General features: G+C 36.2%; 1 protein-coding gene and 1 long non-coding RNA gene across 3 annotated transcripts; one reads left to right on the forward strand and one right to left on the reverse strand.

Moving 5' to 3' along the window:
- The first annotated feature begins 9,414 nt into the window (after positions 1 to 9,414).
- LOC129884627 (uncharacterized) lies at positions 9,415 to 10,365 on the forward strand. Its single transcript, XR_008765972.1, has 2 exons — positions 9,415 to 9,980; positions 10,086 to 10,365. It is a non-coding gene; the product is annotated as an uncharacterized LOC129884627 (long non-coding RNA).
- Positions 10,366 to 10,861: 496 nt separating this feature from the next.
- Positions 10,862 to 14,392, reverse strand: LOC129886026 (vetispiradiene synthase 1). Of its 2 annotated transcripts, XM_055960536.1 has the most exons (6): positions 13,956 to 14,392; positions 13,580 to 13,856; positions 13,072 to 13,444; positions 12,763 to 12,981; positions 12,396 to 12,534; positions 10,862 to 12,247 (listed from the first exon to the last, which is right to left on the reverse strand). In XM_055960536.1, exons 1-6 carry the CDS (start codon positions 14,073 to 14,075, stop codon positions 11,705 to 11,707), a joined length of 1,671 nt encoding a protein of 556 aa, XP_055816511.1. In that variant the 5' UTR covers positions 14,076 to 14,392; the 3' UTR covers positions 10,862 to 11,704. The 2 variants fall into 2 exon arrangements, with proteins under 2 accessions (XP_055816511.1, XP_055816510.1); XM_055960535.1 differs by having other exon boundaries at positions 13,580 to 14,392.
- Between the last annotated feature and the right edge of the window lie 7,339 nt (positions 14,393 to 21,731).

Raw genomic sequence — 21,731 nt, forward strand, 5'->3', positions numbered from 1 at the left:
GGCAAATATATTTTGGAGGTGATTCTTTTCTCACGGCAGTCCCAGAACCGTTTTATTCATACGTCACAATTTGACTCATATTTATTACTCTATACTTTACTTGTTTTTCAAAATTTGACTTTTGGGTAAAAGTTAAAAGTTAACTTCTACTGGAAAAAATCTGCAAAATGCGATACCAGATGAACTTTATCAAAACATTTTTTTAACCAACATAGAAAAATTCTTTTCATGAAAAAGTAGTTTAAATGAGTACAACTTATTCGTTTATTCTATTCCAAACAATGAATTCGTTAAATATCAAAGTTCTGTTAGGATTAATGTTTCTTCCAATAAAAGTTTTTTGATGTTCAAAAGAAATAAATATTAATTAAAAATTTATTTTTTATTTAGTTTTTATGTTTTAGGTTCTTACATGTTTGTTTGTAACATTTATGAACCTATTAATAACCCTTTTTTAATGAAAATATGTTTACGTTCAAGAACTTTGTCATATAAATACTGTTGTTTTTCTTTGAAAAAATATCACTTAAAAAAAAACACTTTTCCTTGAAAACCATTTGAAAGACATTGATCAAAAGGTGAAATCACCGATCCGAGATCTCATCTTGGATATTAGGGTCGGGTGGGATCAGATCACGATTCGAAAGTCGAGTGTAGGGTCAAATTCCGGGAAGGAAGTCGGGTCCCGATCCGAGATTCGAATCGGGTCCTAGGTTGGAAGTTTTTGAAGTCGAGTCTTAGGTGTCGAGGTCGACTATTATTTTGTTTCTCCGCTTAATTAAAATATAATTAAATATTAATATTTTAATTAAATAATGCGAGAATTTGAAGTTCAACAATTACAGTTTAATTCTTTAGTTATGGCATTATACATTTCCTTAGTGATTATGTTTGAAATATTTTTTTCAACTCAAAGAAAGTTCGAAAATATGTGGATCATTTAAAATATGTTGTATACTAAGAACCTGTTTGGATGGACTTATTTTAAATAACTTATAAGTTGAAATCTGCTTATAAGTTTTTAAATTATAAGTTGGTGCAGCACAACTTTTTTTTTTGACTTATAAGTTGTTTCAACTTATAAGTTGCTTAAAATAAGTCCATCCAAACATATCCAATTATTTATTGGGCTTATTTTAAGCATAAAATGACTTTAAGTTAGTCAGCCAAATAATCAAAAAAACTGAAAACATTTCAACTTATAAGTAACTTATAAGCCAATCCAAATGAGCTCTAAATATTCTAGAATAAATACGCAACATACGTTTTGTCACGCCCCGAGAGGGTACCCTAGGCGTGGCCGGCACTCAGAAACCATCTCTGGCTTCCGAGAGAACCACTTGGTCTCATTACTCATTTGTTCATCAGCGGAAGACTTAATAATACTAATGTGGGCTTGTCATAATCAAAGGAAAAATAGATAATTCTTAGAAGAAGTAGTTTCTAAGGAGAACTACTCCGATTACATCATCAAACTCTGTCTATGAAGCCTCTAATACTCTTAGATGGTGCCAATGACATGTCCATGGCTACCTCAAAAGAAACATCACACTCAACAATAATAAAAGGATAAGGAGTTCCTTCGAATACAAGAAGGACTCACCAAATAGCTAAAAAGAAATGATCTTTAACGATGCGCCTGTTGAGGATCTCTAACACCTGTATCTGCATCATAAAACGATGCAGGTCGAATGACGTCAGTACGTGGAATGTACGAGTATATAAAATGGCAGGAAGGTAAGGACAGATATCAATAAACTCCTCTCGAGAAAACTCAACATTATCTCAACATCAATATGTAATGCAAGTTTAAAATATAAAAATAATAGTAATAAACAATGCTTACTCAGTTGGGAGTTTCTCTAACCGACAACCATCACTTATGAGCTAGCGATGATACAACGAAGCGATGTCGTTGCCACATCCATCCAATACCTTGCCAGGGTAAAGGACATCACCATCTTGGATCCATTCATCAAAGTCCTCTTTTTGGGACTTAAGAGGCATAGCCTCCATCCTACGCTGGCTACGTAGTTATGGGGTTTGAGTAAATTAAACTCTTACCCAACTCGGTGCTCAATACTACTCCCAAAATATGTGCTCATATTAAACTCATCATCTAGTCTCATTGGACTTTAATTTAAATCATCAAACTCATCTCATTTCATGTTCATCAATCATTATACTTCCAAAAACATCATTTTCATCTCATCAAAACATCTTGCTCAAAATATCATTTTCTCAAATTCATTCAAATTCAACTCTTTTGCTCTTTCAAAACTCAATAAAATACATATATAGTATTAATTCATATAACTCTCTTTTTATCAATAAAAATAATAAAAAGCCAACATCTTTACTCAAAACATGTGTAAAAATATTCATGAACATCAAATCAATTAGGATTCATGGGAAAGTAGCCATGAACAATAATTCCAATAATATGAGAGATAACAATAATAATAATATTAATGCATAAATATATCTAACTCAATAGAAGAAGAATTAATTCATTTAGAATTCAAGATTTGGATAAAACTCAACTATAACTCAATTATAATGAATTTAAATATTGGGCGCATGGACGAACTCAATCCAATGCTATGAAAGCCTTACATACCTTAAATCCGAAGGTTTACTCCGAATTGGAACACTCTTGGACCCCTAGCCTTTTCTTCTCGCCGGAGCGTTTTGTGTACTACCCGGAGTATAAGAATCACCGGAGTAGTATTTTTATACTACTAAAACTAAAACTATATTTGAGAAGAAGTATATAGAGAGAAGAAATGCTTAAGAAAGCTTGATGAATAAAATGAGGAAATAAGGTGGGTATTTATAGGTGGGAAAGAGGGACCTAACAATAAATAAAATAATTATAAAGAAAAATCTGAAAATTTAATGGAATATATTGATGTCATGGATGATGTTAAATGGAGGACAATTTATGTCATGCATGATGTCAAATGCATCTAGATGTTTCCATGGTAGGTAAGATGAGTTCTTTTTAACAGAATACTCGTTTTCGAAGCTGCGTTTGAATAAGATAAATTCCTTATTAGGATTTGGTGTCTTCATAAGAATTGTAGATATGGAAGTCTAGTTTCATATCGTTCAAGAATCAACCAATTTGGAGCAACCTACAGTGAGATATGAATTTTCTTCTATCAACACTCAATTCCGTCACAGCACTATATCTTGCAAAGATTAATTTATTTGACCTACTTATACTCCGCATTTGAAGTTATGTTCTTCATGAAAGTTGTAGATAAGGATGTTGTGATTACCCAAAAATTTGAATCACTTAATTTGGACCAACCTATGAAGAGTTATGCCCAAAATACAGAGGCTGTATTATTTTCATCGAGAATTGAAATACCGACATACAATATTTTAGGGGTTGTTACAATATCTCCCCCTTGGGATCATTCGTCCTCGAATGAAGATGAAAATAGGAGACATAAAGAATGAATATCATCAATACATCAATTTCTCAAAAACTCTGATACTCAAATGGTCAATGACTCAAACTCAAGAATAAACATCGATTCAAAGGTAGAAATAAGGAATATTACCTTGAATATCGTTATCAGAAGGCACAAATAGATGAGGATAGTTAGCCTTCATATCTTCTTCAGCTTCCCATGTAGCCTCTTCAACAAATTGATTTCGCCATAGGACTTTGACAGATGCCACTTCCTTACTTCTTAGTTTACGAACTTGACGATCAAGAATTTGAACTGGAACCTCTTCATAACTCAAACTCTCTTTCACCCCAATGCTCTCAGCTGGGACAACAAGTGAAGGATCTCCCAAACACTTCTTAAGCATAGAGATGTGAAATATGGGATGAATAACAGCTAATTCTGGAGGCAACTCCAATTCATAGGCTACGTTACCTACCCTCCTCATAATCTGATAAGGACCAATGTAGCGGGGACTAAGCTTCCCTTTCTTTCCAAATCTCATCACACCCTTCATGGGTGAAACTTTCAAGTATACCCAATCGTACACTTCGAACTCCAAATCTCTTCTTCTAACATCAGTGTAGGATTTTTGGCGACTTTGGGCAGTCCTCAACCTCTCTTGTATGGTTTTCACCTTCTCCATAGCTTGGTGAACCAAGTCTGGTCCAATCAACTCAGCTTCACCAACTTCAAACCAACCAATTGGTGATCTACATCTCCTCCCATACAGAGCTTCATAAGGAGCCATTTGAATACTCGAATGGAAACTATTATTGTATGCAAACTCAATAAGAGGTAAATGATCATCCCAATTACCTTTGAAGTCAATGACACAGGCTCTTAACATATCCTCCAAAGTCTGTATCGTACGCTCTGCCTGGCCATCTGTTTGCGGATGAAAAGCAGTACCAAGGTTCACTCTTGAACCCAAGCCCTTCTGAAATAACTTCCAAAACTGAACAGTAAATTGAGCTCCCCTATCAGAGATGATAGACAAAGGAACTCCATGCAGTCTAACAATCTCTCTAAGATACAGTTTGGCATAATCCTCTGCAGTGTTCGTAGTCTTAACCGGTAAGAAATGGGCCGATTTGGTCATCCTATCCACAATCACCCAAATAGAGTCATGTTGTTTACGGGTTCGTGGTAAACCGGTAATGAAGTCCATATTGATCATTTCCCACTTCCATTCCGGTATCTCTATATTCTGAGCCACTCCACAAGGCCTTTGGTGCTCAACTTTAACTTGTTGGCAATTTGGGCACTTGGACACAAACTCTGCTATATCTCTCTTCATTCCACTCCACCAGTATACTTCTCTTAAGTCATGATACATCTTTGTTGAACCTAGATGGATGGAATACTTAGAATTATGGGCTTCTTTCATGATTCTCTCCCTAATACCATCAACCCTTGGAACACATAATCTTTCTTGATATCTCAACACTCCATCTCCCCCTTTGGTAAAAGCCATTACCTTCTGCTTGTGAACCTCATCCTTCAGTTGAAGAAGAATGGGGTCCTGATCTTGCTTTTCTTTCACCTCTGCAACTAGAGATGATTCGGCTCCATTTCGTACTATTGTACCACCCTCACTAGAGTCAATAAGTTGAACTCCCAAACGCGCAAGTCTATGCACTTCCTTTGCCAACTCCTTCTTTTCCTCTTCCACATGAGTTGTACTCCCCATAGATAACCTACTAAGAGCATCAACAACTATATTTGCTTTACCTGGGTGGTAGAGAATGCTCATGTCATAATCCTTGAGCAACTCTAGCCATCTCCTTTGCCTCAAATTCAGCTCCTTTTGGCTGAATACATACTGTAAGCTCTTATGGTCTGTGAACACATCCACATGTACACCATAAAGATAGTGACGCCAAATCTTAAGACCAAATACCACAGCTGCCAACTCAAGGTCATGAGTGGGGTAGTTCCTCTCATGAGTCTTAAGCTGCCTGGAGGCATAGGCAATGACCTTACCTTTCTGCATCAATACACATCCCAACCCAACTCTTGAAGCATCACAATAGATTACAAAACCATCTGTTCCTTCGGGTAGGGATAGTACTGGAGCAGTAGTCAATCTAGCTTTCAACTCTTGAAAACTTTTCTCACAAGCATCAGACCATTGAAACTTAGCCTTCTTCTGAGTCAGCTTAGTCAATGGTGAGGATATGGATGAAAATCCCTCAACAAACCTCCTGTAGTAACCAGCCAAACCTAAGAAACTCCTTATGTTGGTTGGAGAGGTGGGTTGGGGCCAGTTCTTAACTGCCTCAATCTTTTGAGTATCAACTTGGATTCCATCCCCAGATATAATATGACCTAGGAATGCTACAGACTCAAGCCAAAACTCACACTTTGAAAACTTAGCATACAACTCCTTCTCCTTAAGAGTTTGAAGTACAATCCTAAGGTGATTAGCATGCTCACTCTTACTTTTAGAGTAGACCAAAATATCATCGATGAAGACAATTACAAACGTATCTAGTATGGCTTGAATACTCGGTTCATGAGGTCCATAAAAGCTGCTGGAGCATTTGTCAATCCAAAGGACATAACAAGAAACTCAAAATGACCATAGCGGGTTCGAAAAGCCGTCTTCGGGATGTCACATTCTCTCACTTTCAACTGGTGATAGCCTGATCTGAGGTCTATCTTAGAGAAACATGTGGCACCCTGAAGTTGGTCAAATAAATCATCTATTCTGGGGAGAGGGTACTTGTTTTTAATGGTGACCTTGTTTAGTTATCGGTAATCAATGCACATTCTAAGGGACCCATCTTTCTTTCGCACGAATAGGACAGGAGCGCCCCAAGGTGAGACACTTGGCCTAATAAACCCCTTATCTAGGAGGTCTTTCAGTTGTTCTTTCAACTTTTTCAACTCAGCAGGAGCCATCCTATAAGGAGGAATGGAGATAGGTTGTGTATCAGGAAGGACATCAATACCAAAGTTTATCTCTCTATCAGGAGGGATTTCGGGTAGATCCTCAGGAAAGACTTCAGGAAACCCATTCACAATGGGAACTGACTCAAGAGATGGATTCTGATCATTAATATTTTTGACTCGAACTATATGATATATACATCCCTTAGAGATTAATTTTCTGGCCTTAAGGTAGGAAATAAATTTACCCCTAGGCACTACAAAATTCCCCTTCCACTCTAAGATAGGCTCGTTTGGAAATTGAAACTTGACAATTCGGGTCCTACAATCAACCGAAGCATAACAAGAATAAAGCCAGTCCATACCAAGAATCACATCAAAATCAACCATGTCCAACTCAACTAAGTCAGCCATGGTATCCCTATGATAGATTGACACAGTACAATTTCTATAGACCCTCTCAGCTAAGATAGAATCACCAACAGGAGTAGACACACTGAAAGGCTCAAGAAGACACTCAGGAAGGATCTCAAATTTACTAGCCAAGTAAGGAGTCACAAAAGATAATATAGCACCCGGATCAAGTAATGCATACACATCAAAAGAAAGGACTCGGAGCATACCAGTAACAACATCGGGTGCATTCTCTTGGTCTTGGCGACTACTCATAGCATACAGACAGTTGGTTCCCCCACCTGCACTTGAAGCTGCACCTCTATGATTACCTCTATTCTGTGGAGCTGCAGAAGAAAACTGAGCTCTACTACTTCCATCTCCCTGCCTTTTTGAAGGACACTCATTCTGGAAGTGACCTATCTTTCCACATCCGTAGCAAGCATTGGTGCCCACACGACACTCTCCCAAATAGAGCCTCCCACATCTAGCACATGGTGGTTTTCCTCTAGAACCTTGAGACATACTTAATTGGGACTGAGAACCTTGAGATCGAAAGTTTTGGTGACTTAGCGATCTCTAATCATACCTGGTATTAGGTGTAAAAGCATTTGTTGGGGAAGGTGCATAATTGGAAGACCTTTTCTGAAAGAAAGACTTGTTACCCTTCCCTTGCTTCTGCTCATTCTCATGCCCAGCAGACTTAGCCTTCTTGTTTAGGTGTTCTTCTCGGTCCTTTTTTTTGTCATCCTCAACCTGCTGAGCATACACCATCAATCTAGAAAAATCCATGTCAGAAATCATTAGCATTGCCTTACATTCTTTCTTTACATGTTTGCCTAGGCCAGAGACAAACTTACTCATCTTAGACCTCATATGAGGAATCATTTCTAGGGCATATTTGGACAATTGAATAAACTTCAAACTATACTCTTTCACAGTCATACTCTCTTGCTTGAGGTTCACAAACTCCTCAAGTTTTGCTTCACATAGCTCTTGGGGAAAGAAGTTATCAAGAAATGCTCTTTCAAACTCATCCCAAAGAGCAGGCTCTGCATCCTCACCTCTACTTTCTTTCCACTGGTTATACCAGACATTTGCCACATCTTTGAATTGATAAGACACCAACTCAACCCCCTCGATCTCTGTAGCATGCATCGCTTTTAGCAGATAGGGTTAGTCACAAAGCCTAAGTAAGGTCTAGATCCGCTTTCCATCTCGTACCTGGAACAAGTGAAAAGCAATGCATATATGTAATACGAAATGAATATAAAATATGCCAAGGAAATTTGATATACAAAGTGTAGAAAAGAGATACAAGTCATGTCAAGAAAGATGAGATGATAATATGCAAGCTGACATAGTACTATAATATACAACAATAAAACCTTGGATATGCGGAGTGTAGCCAGTGGCGGAGCTACACCTAGCTAAGGGTGGTCAGATGAACAACCTTTGTCGGAATTTTTTTGCCAATATATGTTAAATATCGATATTGTAGCATATATACTAATTGTTGAACACCCTTGACATACGAAAGAAAGAAAGCCTAGTGGTCAAGGGTGTGCAAATTTGCGTTGAAGACCTAGGTTCAAGCCTTGACAGGGGCGTTTTTATTTAATTTTGTAAAATTAAATATGAGATGAGGTATGGTTATTTTGTAGCCAATATATAAGATAAGGTATGGCTATTTTGTAGCCAATCTTGGTAATCTGACCATTTAGGTATTTTTTTTATTCGTCCTAAATTATGAACACCCTTGATGAAAATCCTGGCTCCGTCACTGAGTGTAGCTCTGGCCCAACTATCTTGCCATATGCAACAATAAAACCTCGGAACTCCGGAGGGTAACTTTGGCCCAACCGTCTTACCATTCTAGCTGCGAAGGGTGGCTCTGGCTCGACGTCTTACGTGGAGTTTCTCCGAGATGTGCAGGGTGACTCTGGCCCAACCGTCTTATACACCCGAGGAAAACAGGTGAAATCAAGTAAATACATCAGTCATAAGGCTTAGTAGCCATAAACAATCATGCTATATGAGTAATATTCATATCACAGTGTATCCCGAAGATATCATCCCCAAATATCAGAAGAATAGATGAATTAGGATATTAGCAAGTCTGTCAAGCACATGCTCACTCCACACATGTGCCAGACAGTCTAAAACAGATATGCAAGCAAACGCTAAAGAGGAGAGGCACCTAGAAGTTAAGATCTTCCCTTACTTGGATTTGTTGTACAATTAAGCTCACACTATCAAAAAAGTGTGCCCTTGGGCCTCCGAAACAACTTAAAATATGCAAAAATACAAATAACGGGTCCAAATTAGTCTAGGAAAACTGGTCCCATCCTTTTAGGATAGCTTGGGGTCAAAGTCAACTCTTGGTCAACTCAAACCCGCCCCTCAGGTCAGTGGTCCAAAATTCGAAATTGATTACATGAACACGTTACCTATAAGCTATGAAATCTAAATCTATCATCAAATTTCAATCTTGATGTCAATTGATGTGTCAAATCTGAATTTTCCTAAATTTCAATCCTAAAGCTAAATCTCAATATTCTATATCTCAATTCATGACATTGTTATGGTAAAAACATATCACAATCTACATCCAATATTTAACATATGTATCCAACATATTAGTATTAATTTCCCAGGAATTCATAACAAGCATACAAAGGAAATTCGTCTCAGCACATAAACTGGCCGAAACTTAGCATCAAAATCATAACTTGTATAACCATTTCTCTATAACTAATAGGCTCATGATTGCCATAGTGATAAGTTGTTTCAATCTCCAACCGAGTTCACTCAAATGATCTCATCCACTTGAAAGTTCTTGTAAAATTTGCTAACTAGACTTTTTAACAGACTCGTTAGTAATGCAGCTCGAGAGGAAGTTCCATATTTCAATCAAGTCACGAGTCAAAATAATTGAATATGATGTTTTCTCTATGAAAGAGATTTTGTATTAGCTTCCACGATCAATTTAATGTCTTTTCCTAGCACTATTAAGTTTGATATGAAAGTCAAACTAAACCATATCTTTAGACCTGGTATAATAACCCCCATGTAAGTTGTAACGCAGTATTTTATTGCATGTAGATTGGTTGTTTCTCTTGCTTTAGCAGCCCCGATGTGTTTTCTTGTATATCCTTGTGCTCCCAGTATTGGGATGTCATTTTGGACTTGTTTTTGATTGCATATGGTGGATGCATAGTGATTGAAAAGGTGTGGTTCTTCATTTGTCTTATCTATAGTATATCTGTATTGAAAAGTCTTATTTGGGAGTGGGGCAACTTGATAGCTTCTTAATGATTTTTTTCTCTCTCTCAGGTCAATGAACAAAACAGTCCAGCTTTGGGAGGAAGATTGCTTTTCTTGATCATTCTTCCATTCTGTATTGCTGAGTTCTAACTTAAGTTTCTGGATAGTTATTTAGTTGTTGGAAGATAATGTTAGTGACTCATAAACGAGGATATTTGATTCTCTTTTAGTCTGGAATGACTCCCCTGTTCTAATGTAAATGTGGTGGATTCTGCATTCAGGCTGTCACCTTTTGTGATGAAAACCATAACTTATGATCTGTGAAACTTAAGAGCAGTCCTTCAACTGATTTTTGTCTTTTTGGTACCATTGTTCTAGAGCAAACATCAAACTAATACGCGGTATCAGAACCAACCATCTAGTTGATTTTCTTAAAACTTTTCCTCCCAAAAGGAAAGATTTCCTTAAATTGGGCAGGTTGTTTGTTTCTACATTGTTTTCTATGGGTTGTAATCGTAGTAGTTTACATTATTCTACAATATTTTTTATCTAGAAGTAGCTTCTAGCTTTTGGGCAAACTTGTACTGCAAACTGAAATCTGCAGTACAGTGAGGGATAATTGAAACTTCAAAACAGAGGGGGTCGTCTGTACTCTTTAGTACTTAGTAGTACTAGCCTTTGTACTATGCCTACTTCTTCTAGTCCTCATTCCATATAAATCAGCCATTCCACTAACCATTTGGCCATTGCCAATCTTAAAAAACAAAACCATTCATCTCTTTTATTTTTCTTTTTTCTCTCCAGATGGAAGGAATGTAAAAAGCATGGGTAAATGAAGTCTCTATTGAGGTAAAATATGGTGTGGAATGGATAGACGGGGGCGAGACAGAGCATGAGATGTGCAATTTTTACTTGCATTTTTACTTGCCCATTCCATGCACTGCCTCTTCCCTGGCTCTCCTCTCCCTACAATCCCTCCTTTTCTTCCCTTTTATTTATCTGTCTATGACTTTATAATGTCCTAGAACTCGAAAAAAAGAAGGTAATTGCTTAAATAATGAAATGGTCATAGTCAATAACATTATTTGATGGGGCTAGACAACTATAGACTGTTAGCCCTGGATTAGACCACAAGAACATTTGTTCGTTGTGACGTATGCAAGATTTTGTACAAGCATATACTGTCACAATTCGTCTTGCGTGAAGTTTTATGTTTGAGATTATGGAGGTTTAAGGTTCTATTTCCTACCCAACTTGATGTTTACAATTGTTTTATTTTCAAGCTTTATCCATTTATTATTCGCATATATTGGTTTTAAATACTATTTATACTCATATGTAAATCCTTTTTTTCCTAAGAATCATGTTAGGTGCGACATTCCTGAACCTTCCTTTGAAAATCTTGCCGGTAAGTTCTGCAGTCTAATTGTACATTAATAGGTTCAAGCTCGAGGTCAAGGGTATTAGCAAACAGGATTCAGTTAAAAGAAGTGATATATATTTTAAATGTAAATAATGATACAAAAAAATTTAGGGAGGTAACTTGACTGCACAATAACAACATGTATCGCCAACAACTCCTGCCTTAGCTAGCAACATAGATACCAACAAGGCATCAATCAAATACTTATAATTTGAGGGGATGGGAAGCAAGTGCTCTCAGATTTACGTAGACAACAACTGAAGATTTAAATTTCAATAGAGTCCACCAACAAGGAGATAATATGAGGTTTTAGTACTTTCTCCGGATGAGTGTATCCATCTTGATTGTGTTTATAAGTGACATCAATAATGCGAGCAAGATTGAGAATACGAGTGAGAATCTTTGTAGAGACAGGAGTTGGTCGAAGGATTCCTTCATTTACATCCTTCCATGCTGTCTCAGCCATTTCTTGAAATTTTTCCATGGCCTCTTCTGTGGATACACCATAATCTCTCATGTAACACTCAATTCCAGTTGCAATCTGACCTCTACCCTTCTCCACTTCATAGGTGGCTATGTCATCAATGACTCGACATAAGGTCACATTGGCTTCAAGAATTTTAGGATTCTTGGCCAACCATTCAAAATCTTCCTTGTTAGCAGATTTCATGCCCAAGTAGGATGTAGTCGTAAGCAAGTAATAAGTGCTAGTAGCTAATGCATTGCTAAGGTACTCAGAAACAGGCGGCATGTATCCTTCAATGAACCATTTTGCTTCCACAAAGTAGTTTCTTATGATTTCTTTCATCTGTCAATAACAAGCCAAGACATTCAACCATCAATACATATTCGAAGAATAAATTTCATTTAAAGCAAGAACGAGGGAGAAAAAGCTACACAATTGGTTGATAAATTGATTAATATTGAATTAACTTGGTATAAGTCACGACTCATACTCTTTCTTTCGCGTAGTGAACAACATCAGATCTACCATCCTTTGACAACTCTGCTTCATAATCCTTGTAGAGATCTAAAAGTGCTTTGTAACTGATTTTCATGTAATTAGGGAGCCGATCAATTTGGCTAATATCCCACCTAATAATTAAAAAAGAAATGAATTCGATAAGTTAATCAATTTAACAGAACATGTATCATACGAAGAAGCAGAAATCTCTAGTGTTTGACCTCTAGGCTTGTCTCGGATAATAAATTGTAGGGGCAAAAATTTATAATTGTAAACAAATATGTTGTTTGATATGGTCTTTTCCCGCCTTTATGGGATCATCTAATTAAGTGATAAAATGTTTGAGAAGTAGTCCATACCTCTGTATGGCATCGGTGTAGAGCTCAAGTTCTTTTACAACGCCATAAGCATCAAACGTATCATCTATTATCGAAATCATTGCTATAGTCTTAGCAAGCATGACGCGAGCCTGAGAATATTGAGGTTCAGCATACACACCCATGGTCCAAAAGTAACATTCCACTGCTCTATCCCTAGCATATGGAAGGGTTGTCACAAAATCCAAATCTTTCCACCACCTATAAAGTAAGTAACAACATATCAGATTCTGAGAAAATAGTATGAACAAATAATTTGTATTTTTAATTCAATTTAAAACAACAGTATACCTTGATACTTCACTGAGTTCGTGTTTGTGCAACATCTGGAGTAAGTTGTAATCCAATTTGGCAAATCGAAGCAACACATCATTCTTATATTCCTCCTCTTCGTAGATAGAGATGAAGTAGCGCGTCTCGACTCTTGGAATGCTCTTATGGAGAGATTGCTCAAGGGCATGTGTCACTTGTTTACTCAGAGGTGACTTCAAATGTGGAGCTGCAGACTCAAGATGAGCAGTGGAGAAAACAAGTGCCTCTTCCAAAATATCTTCTCCATGAGTCCTTACATGTGAAGCTTCGTATAAGTTCAATAAACCCCTGATGTCGTTGCTAAAAGATTCCTTGAACTTGCCGTTCGCATCTTGGAATCTGCTGAAAATTTCTGGATCATGAATGAAAATAAATGATAAGCTTTTAGTGAGAAAAAGTATAAAAAACAAAAATTCCTTGGTGTAAGAAAGAAATTAACATAAATATAACAATGAATAAACAAAAAACATGTGTATAATGGACCTACTTGGGGAGATATTGTAACCATGTTGTCTTAGGATTCGAAATTGAAGGGATAAAGTGTTTAAATCATTGTATTGATGAGCCTCAAAGTTTGGATCTGCTTTGTAAATTTGATCCAACATGTCGTCTATTTGTTTCTCAAAATGATAAGCAATGCCAAGACGCTCAACAATGTCTATCAGATTCAATTTCTCAGCCAATGTTGTTCCACAAGCAGCTGATAACATTCTCCTTGTTTGTTCCTTCAAAGTCTCAATCTCATGAGCATATTTTCCAGCAATCTGCAAATATATTTTTAAAAAAATTGTACGTTGAAAGTCAGAAATGAACTTCCTTATGATCCAACAAGACAAGAAGAGAACGAATTGACAATTAACTACCTTATTATCGAGGGAGAATGAATGGAAACGATCACCCCAAAGACTTGGAGAGAAGTCCGCAACAGGGCGAACAATCTCCTCCTCTTGATAGTTACTCATCACTGCCACAGCTGGGGCCATTTCTACAACACTTAGATTGTGGAAAATCAGAGAGATATCTGTTTTTTGCGTTTGGATTGATATGTCAACTTTTTATCTGTTATGTGCTAGAGAAAGTGATGATGGAAATGTATGAGAAGGAAATGAGTATTTTTATAATGAATGAATGAATGAATGATGAGAGCCTTTAATTTGCCACACCCACCTTTGACGATTGAAATTCTTTATAATATAATATACTAGTCCGGTGGCGGTTGACACACTTGACAATACTATATCGTCAGTACTGGTCTAAAGATATAATATGGCAACATATTTTTTTTTTCTCTTTTTTCTTTATGCAACTTATATATATACTTGCAGCCTACATTTTTTCTTTTACTTTTATCTAAATTCTTGTAAACAGCATGCCTTTTCTTCTACTTAATTAAAATGCTGTCATCCTTGACTATTTTTTTTCCTTATCATCCTTACTTGACTATATATAATTGTAATAATATATTTGCTAAGACAACTACTAGTTTGATGAACTTGCTATTCGTTTAGTACACGAACTGTACTAACCAAATTATCTCGAGAATATAATTTCTAGACTAGTTTATTTATAAAATCATCACAAGTTGATTAGGATAAGAGTCAGATATTCGGAATAAATTTATAATGTCAATCAAACACAATATAAATTTAATTTTAAATTTAAATATCTCACCTTATTCCGCGTACCAAACAATCATCTTAAATTTTTTTAGAATGTCCTGTGCACTAAAGGAGCCAAGATTTTCATCAAAGAAATTCAAAATATAAAGAAATAAACACCAATAAATATCAAAAGGATTCAATATTTACAATTTGAACCTTGTATACACTGTAATTTGTCAATAGTCAGATAAACACCCTTGCAAATATTCAGAAAGGATATTAAAAAGCACATGTTGAAAGTAAATAGTATCAGTGCTAACTTGATTTAATTTCTTACCTGTCTACTACAACGGCTCAATATTATTGGTGGCCTAAAATCGCACTTCAGTGAGAGGTCTTTATTTTTTTTTCAAGAAAAAAATTATTTTATATAAAAAAAAGTGATAATTGGAGTGTGAAACTCGTAAAAAATTAATATTTTAAGTATATTTATTATAAATATTTCTTTTTTAAAAAGAAACTTACGATCCTATTATTCTAAAAAAAAAGTGAGGTCTCTCAAATTTTGAGGCTAAGGCATTTGTTTTTTTAATTTGTCTATAGAGCCGCCTCTGCCTGTCCATTGCCAGAACGGTAATCTTCTTGTTGACTGCAGACTCAAAAAAATCTAAGTACCCATGCCTCCGATCAACATTAATTTGGGCTTACACGTAAAAGAGGATATAACTTTCAATATAGAGATTAATATATAGTAAAATCTCGATAAAGTAATATTCGATAAAGTAATAATTATTGGGGGAGAAAATAATATTTATTTTATTGTATAACTCTCTTTGTATTCTTACTCTCTTTTTCTGAATGAATTAAATGAGGGCACGAGACCCTCTATTTATAGGAGGAAGAAAACGCGTAAAAATTTTACGCGTTAATTTTCTACGCGTTCTTTTTCCTGTCAAAAGTTGGACGGTTTCTACGCGTTTTTTCTGTCAAAAGTTGTTGCGTATGTTTCTTCCTTTTTGAATTTTCTTTCTCCTACTTTTTTGACTTTTGTTGCATTCTCCCACTTAAAGATTTAATTGAGAATCAATTAAATCTTCACACCATCCTTTCTATCCAATTACTGCAATGTTACGTTTCTGCTAGGCCAATAGAAGATCGACACCATATGAATTTGTTACTGTTGATCGGCTTCGTAAACATATCTGCTAGGTTGTCATTAGTGTGAATTTTTTGAATATCCACACCGCCTTCTTCTACCTTTTCACGAACAAAGTGTTACTGAACTCATATGTAGTTTGTCCTTGAATGAAATGCCTGATTCTTTGCAAGATGCAATGCGCTCTGACTGTCACAAAATAGAGCAACCTTCTCTTGTTTGTGCCCGAGCTCCTCCAATAACATCTGCATCCATATAGCCTCTTTGCTAGCTTGTGTAGCTGATACATATTCTGCTTCCGTCGTAGATGTAGCCACGATAGATTGCAGTTTTGAAACTCAGCTTACAGCTCCTCTAGCAAGAGTAAACACATAATATGTGGTGGACTTGCTTTTATCAAGATCACCTACATAGTCTGAATCAACATAACCTTTAACAGTAAATTCTAATTCTCCATAACACATTGCAACATCTGAGGTACCCTTGATGTATCTCAGGATCCTCTTAACAGTATTCCAATGCTTTCTACCAAGATTAACCATGTATCGACTAACCACTCCCATTGCTTGTGCAATGTCAGGTCTTGTACATACCATGACGAACATTAAACTTTCCACTGCTGATGCATACGGTACTCGAGATATCTCCATCCTCTCTGCTTCATTTCTAGGACTCATACTTGAGGATAACTTGAAATTAATAGGAAGTAGAGTAGAAATTGACTTACAGTCTTGCATTTTGAAGCATCGCAAGATTTTCTTCAAGTAGTTCTTTTGAGAAAGCCAATTCTTCCTATTAATTCTGTCTCGGTGAATTTGCATTCCTAGAATCTTGTTTGCTGGTCCCAAGTCCTTCATTTCAAACTCCCTAGCCAACTGTGTCTTTAAATTTGTGAGACGATCTTTGTTGGGGCCTACTACCAACATGTCATCAACATTCAACAACAAAATAACAAAATCGCCATCACCAAATCTCTTGTAATAAACACAAGGATCTGAATTATGTTTGTTGTATCCAAGGCTTTTAATGAAGGAATCAAATCTCTTATACCAACACCTCAGCGCCTATTTGAGACCATATAGAGATTTGTTCAACCTGTAAATCAAGTTCTTTTTTTCCTATTCTTCAAAACCTTCTAGTTGGAGCATGTAAATTTTTTCTTCAAACTCTGCATGAAGAAATGCAGTTTTGACATCTAACTGCTCCAAGTACGAGTCAAATGTAGCACACATCGCCAGGACCACTCGAATTGTTGTGAGTCGAACCACCGGAGAAAATATATCATTGAAGTCTATACCTTCTTTCTAAGCGAATCCTTTCACCACCAATCTTGCACGATACTTCTCCACATGATCATTACCATTGCGTTTGATCTTGTAGACCAATTTTTTTCCAATAGCCTTCCTTCTTTATGGTAATTGAACAAGATCCCATATTTTATTTTTATGAAGAGCTTCAATTTCTTCTTGCATTACTGCCATTCACATAGCTGATTCTTGGCCTTTCATAGCCTCGTGAAAAGTTGAAGGCTCTTCATCCTTTGTTAATAGACAATATGAAACATTGCCCTAGAATAATATGAGTGCCAAGCTGGTTCTCTTCTCTCCCTAGTTGACCGTCGAACTTGTGGAGTTTCGATCTTAGCTTGCTCTTGTTCTTCGTGCTCTGGTGCTGCTTCAGAAGAAATTGGAACTTCTTCTATTTCTTCAACTTCAACTGTAGTAGTCTCTGATTTTTCTTTCGAAGCACTATCTTCTTTTGCTTGTATCTTGTTTTCAACAAATACAATATCCCTGCTGATTATCACCTTGCAAAAAGTGGGATCCACAAGCGATACCCCTTGACTCCATCAACATACCCTAAGAAAATGCATTTCTTGGATTTTGGATCCAACTTCGATTTTTCTTGGGTGTTGTACATAACATAAGTAGAACTTCCGAATATATGTAAGCGAGAATAATCAACTGATTTTCCTGTCCACATCTCCATTAGCGTTTTTAGATCAATTGCGTTTGATGGTGACCCATTGATCACATAACAGGCGGTTTTGACTGCTTCTCCTCAGAATGATTTTTCCAACCCTGCAGTTGCCAACGTAGCTCTTTCTGTTCCAACAAGGTTCTGTTCATCCGCTTTGCTACTCCATTTTATTGTGAAGTATATGCCACCTTGAACTGCCTTTTAATACTTTCTTATTTACAAAAGTTATCAAATTCATCACCAGTGTATTCTCCTCCATTATCTATCCTCAAATACTTGATATTTTTCTCATATTCAAGTTCCACCACACTTTGAACTGTTTGAAAACTGGAAAAATATCTGACTTTCTGTAACAACCCCTAAAATGTTGTATGTCGGTATTTCAATTCTCGACGAAAATAATACAGTCTCTGTATTTTGGGCATAACTTTTTATAGGTTGGTCCAAATTAGGTGATTCAAATTTTTGGGTAACCACAACATACTTACCTACAACTTTCATGAATAACATATCTTAAGATTCGGAGTATAAGTAGGTCAAATAAATTAATCTTTGCAAGATATAGTACTGTGACAGAATTGAGTGTTTATAGAAGAAAATTCATATCTCACTATAGGTTGCTCCAAATTGGTTGATTCTTGAACTATATGAAACTAGACTTCCATATCTACAATTCTTATGAAGACACCAAATCCTAATAAGGAATTTATCTTATTCAAACGCAGCTTCGAAAAAGAGTATTCTGTTAAAAAGAACTCATCTTACCTACCATGGAAACATCTAGATACATTTGACATCATTCATGACATAAATTGTCCTCCATTTAACATCATCCATTACATCAATATATTTCATTAAATTTTTAGATTTTTTTTTATAATTATTTTATTTATTGTTAGGTCACTCTTTCCCACCTATAAATACCCACCTTATTTCCTCATTTTATTCATCAAGCTTTCTTAAGCAATTCTTCTCTCTATATACTTCTTCTCAAATATAGTTTTAGTTTTAGTAGTATAAAAATACTACTCCAATTATTCTTATACTCCGGGTAGTACACAAAACGCTCCGGCGAGAAGAAAAGGCTAGGGGTCCAAGAGTGTTCCAATTCAGAGTAAACCTTTGGATTTAAGGTATGTAAGGCTTTCATAGCATTGGATTGAGTTCGTCCATGCGCCCAATATTTAAATTCATTATAATTGAGTTATAGTTGAGTTTTATCCAAATCTTGAATTCTAGATGAATTAATTCTTCTTCTATTGAGTTTGATATATTTATGCATTAATATTATTATTATTGTTATCTCTTATATTATTGGAATTATTGTTCATGGCTACTTTCCCATGAATCCTAATTGATTTGATGTTCATGAATATTTTTACATATGTTTTGAGTAAGATGTTGGCTTTTTATTATTTTCATTGATAAAAAGAAAGTTATATGAATTAATACTATATATGTATTTTATTGAGTTTTAAAAGAGCAAAAGAGTTGAGTTTGAATGAATTTGAGCAAATGATATTTTGAGCAAGATGTTTTGATGAGATGTAAATGATGTTTTTGGGAAGTATAATAATTGATGAACATGAAATGAGATGAGTTTGATGATTTAAATTAAAGTCCAATGAGACTAGATGATGAGTTTAATATGAGGACATATTTTGGGAGTAGTATTGATCACCGAGTTGGGTAAGAGTTTAATTGACTCAAACCCCAGAACTACGTAGCCAGCGTAGGATGGAGGCTATGCCTCTTAAGTCCCAAAAAGAGGACTTTGATGAGTGGATCCAAGATGGTGATGTCCTTTACCTGGCAAGGTATTGGATGGATGTGGCAACGACATCGCTTCGTTGTATCATCGCTAGCTCATAAGTGATGATTGTCGGTTAGAGAAACTCCCAACTGAGTAAGCATTGCTTATTACTATTATTTTTATTATTATATTTTAAACTTGCATTACATATTGATGTTGAGATGATGTTGAGTTCTGAGCTGAGTTTTATTGAGAGGAGTTTCTTGATATCTGTCCTTACCTTCTTGCCATTTTACATACTCGTACATTCCACATACTGACGTCATTCGACCTGCATCGTTTTATGATGCAGATACAGGTATTAGAGATCCTCAACAGGCGCATCCTTGAAGATCATTTCTTTTCGGCTATTTGGTGAGTCCTTCTTGTATTCGAAGGAACTCCTTATCCTTTTATTATTGTTGAGTGTGATGTTTCTTTTGAGGTAGCCATGTACATGTCATTGGCACCATCTAAGAGTATTAGAGGCTTCATAGACAGAGTCTGATGATGTAATCGGAGTAGTTCTCCTTAGAAACTATTTCTTATAAGAATTATCTATTTTTTCTTTGATTATGACAAGCCCACATTAGTATTCTTAAGTCTTCCGCTGATGAATAAATAAGAAATGAGACTAAGTGGTTCTCTCGGAAGCCAGAAATGGTTTCTGAGTGCCGGCCACGCCTAGGGTATCCTCTCGGGGCGTGACACTTTCTCTTGATTGGATACACACAACTTCTCTTGAAGTAATTGTCGATAAATGATGCGAAGTATTTTGCTCTTCCTAGAGACTCCACCGGTGCTTTCCAGATATCAAAGTGGATCAAATCAAATATATCCTTGCCTTTAGCAGAGGAACTGCTAAACTTCAGTCTATGTTGTTTACTGGTAGCACAATGCTCATAAAAAGGTAATGAAACCTTTTTGAGCCCTGGAAAAAGCTTTTGCTCAGCAAGAATCTTCAATCCTCATTTCGACATATGGCCAAGTTTACGATGCCACATCATCGTTGATTCTTCAAATGAACTTGCTGACGCGGTTGATATTTCTCTTTCTTGGTGTGTTTTACCTTTAAGCACATATAAATTTGCAGCAAGTTTTTCTGCTTTCATCACTACAAACGCTCCTTTTGATATTTTCATGCATCCACCATGAGTCTTATATAAACATCCAGTATCATCTAATTATCCCAAAGACAATAGATTCTTTCTCAAGTCTTTTACATGTAGTACCTCCTGGATGGTGCGTACCGTGCCATCATACATTTTTATTTTGATGGACCCAATACCAATAATATCCAAAGCATGAGCGTCTCCCATGAACATAGACCCTCCTGAGATATGATTATATTGATGGAACCATTCTCTCCAAAAAGTCATATGCCATGTTGCTCCTGTGTCCATGATCCAGACATCAGTGAAATGTTTTCTTCCTTTATTAGTTGATATTGCTTCACTACTTAAAATATCGCCATCATCTAAGGTGCTTGCAACATTCCCTTGAGCATTTGATGACTCAGGGTGTTCACTCTTCTTCTTGAACCAACAATCTTTCTTGAAGTGCCCTTTCTTGCCACAGTTGTAACACTTGATATTCTTCTTACTTTTTGATTGAGATCTACCATATCATGATTGTGACTCCCACTGGGGTCACATTCCATTGGTCTTCCTTTCACCATCATCAAAGCTTAGCTTGCTGCGAACTTGTTTGTCTGTCTTCCTTATTTTTGTGCCAATTTTCTTCTTCTAAGACATCGACTACAATTTCATCAAAAACTAGACTATCTGTATTGTTTGTCAGGTTGATGATGAGTTGATCATATGAGTCAGACAGATTTTGAAGTAGAAACTCCGCACCTTTAGTCCCCTCTATTTTGCAATCCATTGTTGTAAGTTACGAAAACAGAGTATTCAAAGTATTGATGTGTTCAGTAACCGACATGGACTCTTCTATTCGAAGAGTATACAATATTCTTTTTAAGAAGATTTTATTATGCAAAGGCTTGGCCTCATACAATCCTTTAAGAGTATCCCATATTTCCTTCGCCGTTCGTTTTTCAGCCACACTAGACAACACTTGATCAGCTAGTGTCAAGTGTAGATCAGCAACT

Source organism: Solanum dulcamara, chromosome 4 (assembly GCF_947179165.1).
Source record: "Solanum dulcamara chromosome 4, daSolDulc1.2, whole genome shotgun sequence".
In the NCBI taxonomy this organism is placed as follows: Eukaryota; Viridiplantae; Streptophyta; class Magnoliopsida; order Solanales; family Solanaceae; genus Solanum; species Solanum dulcamara.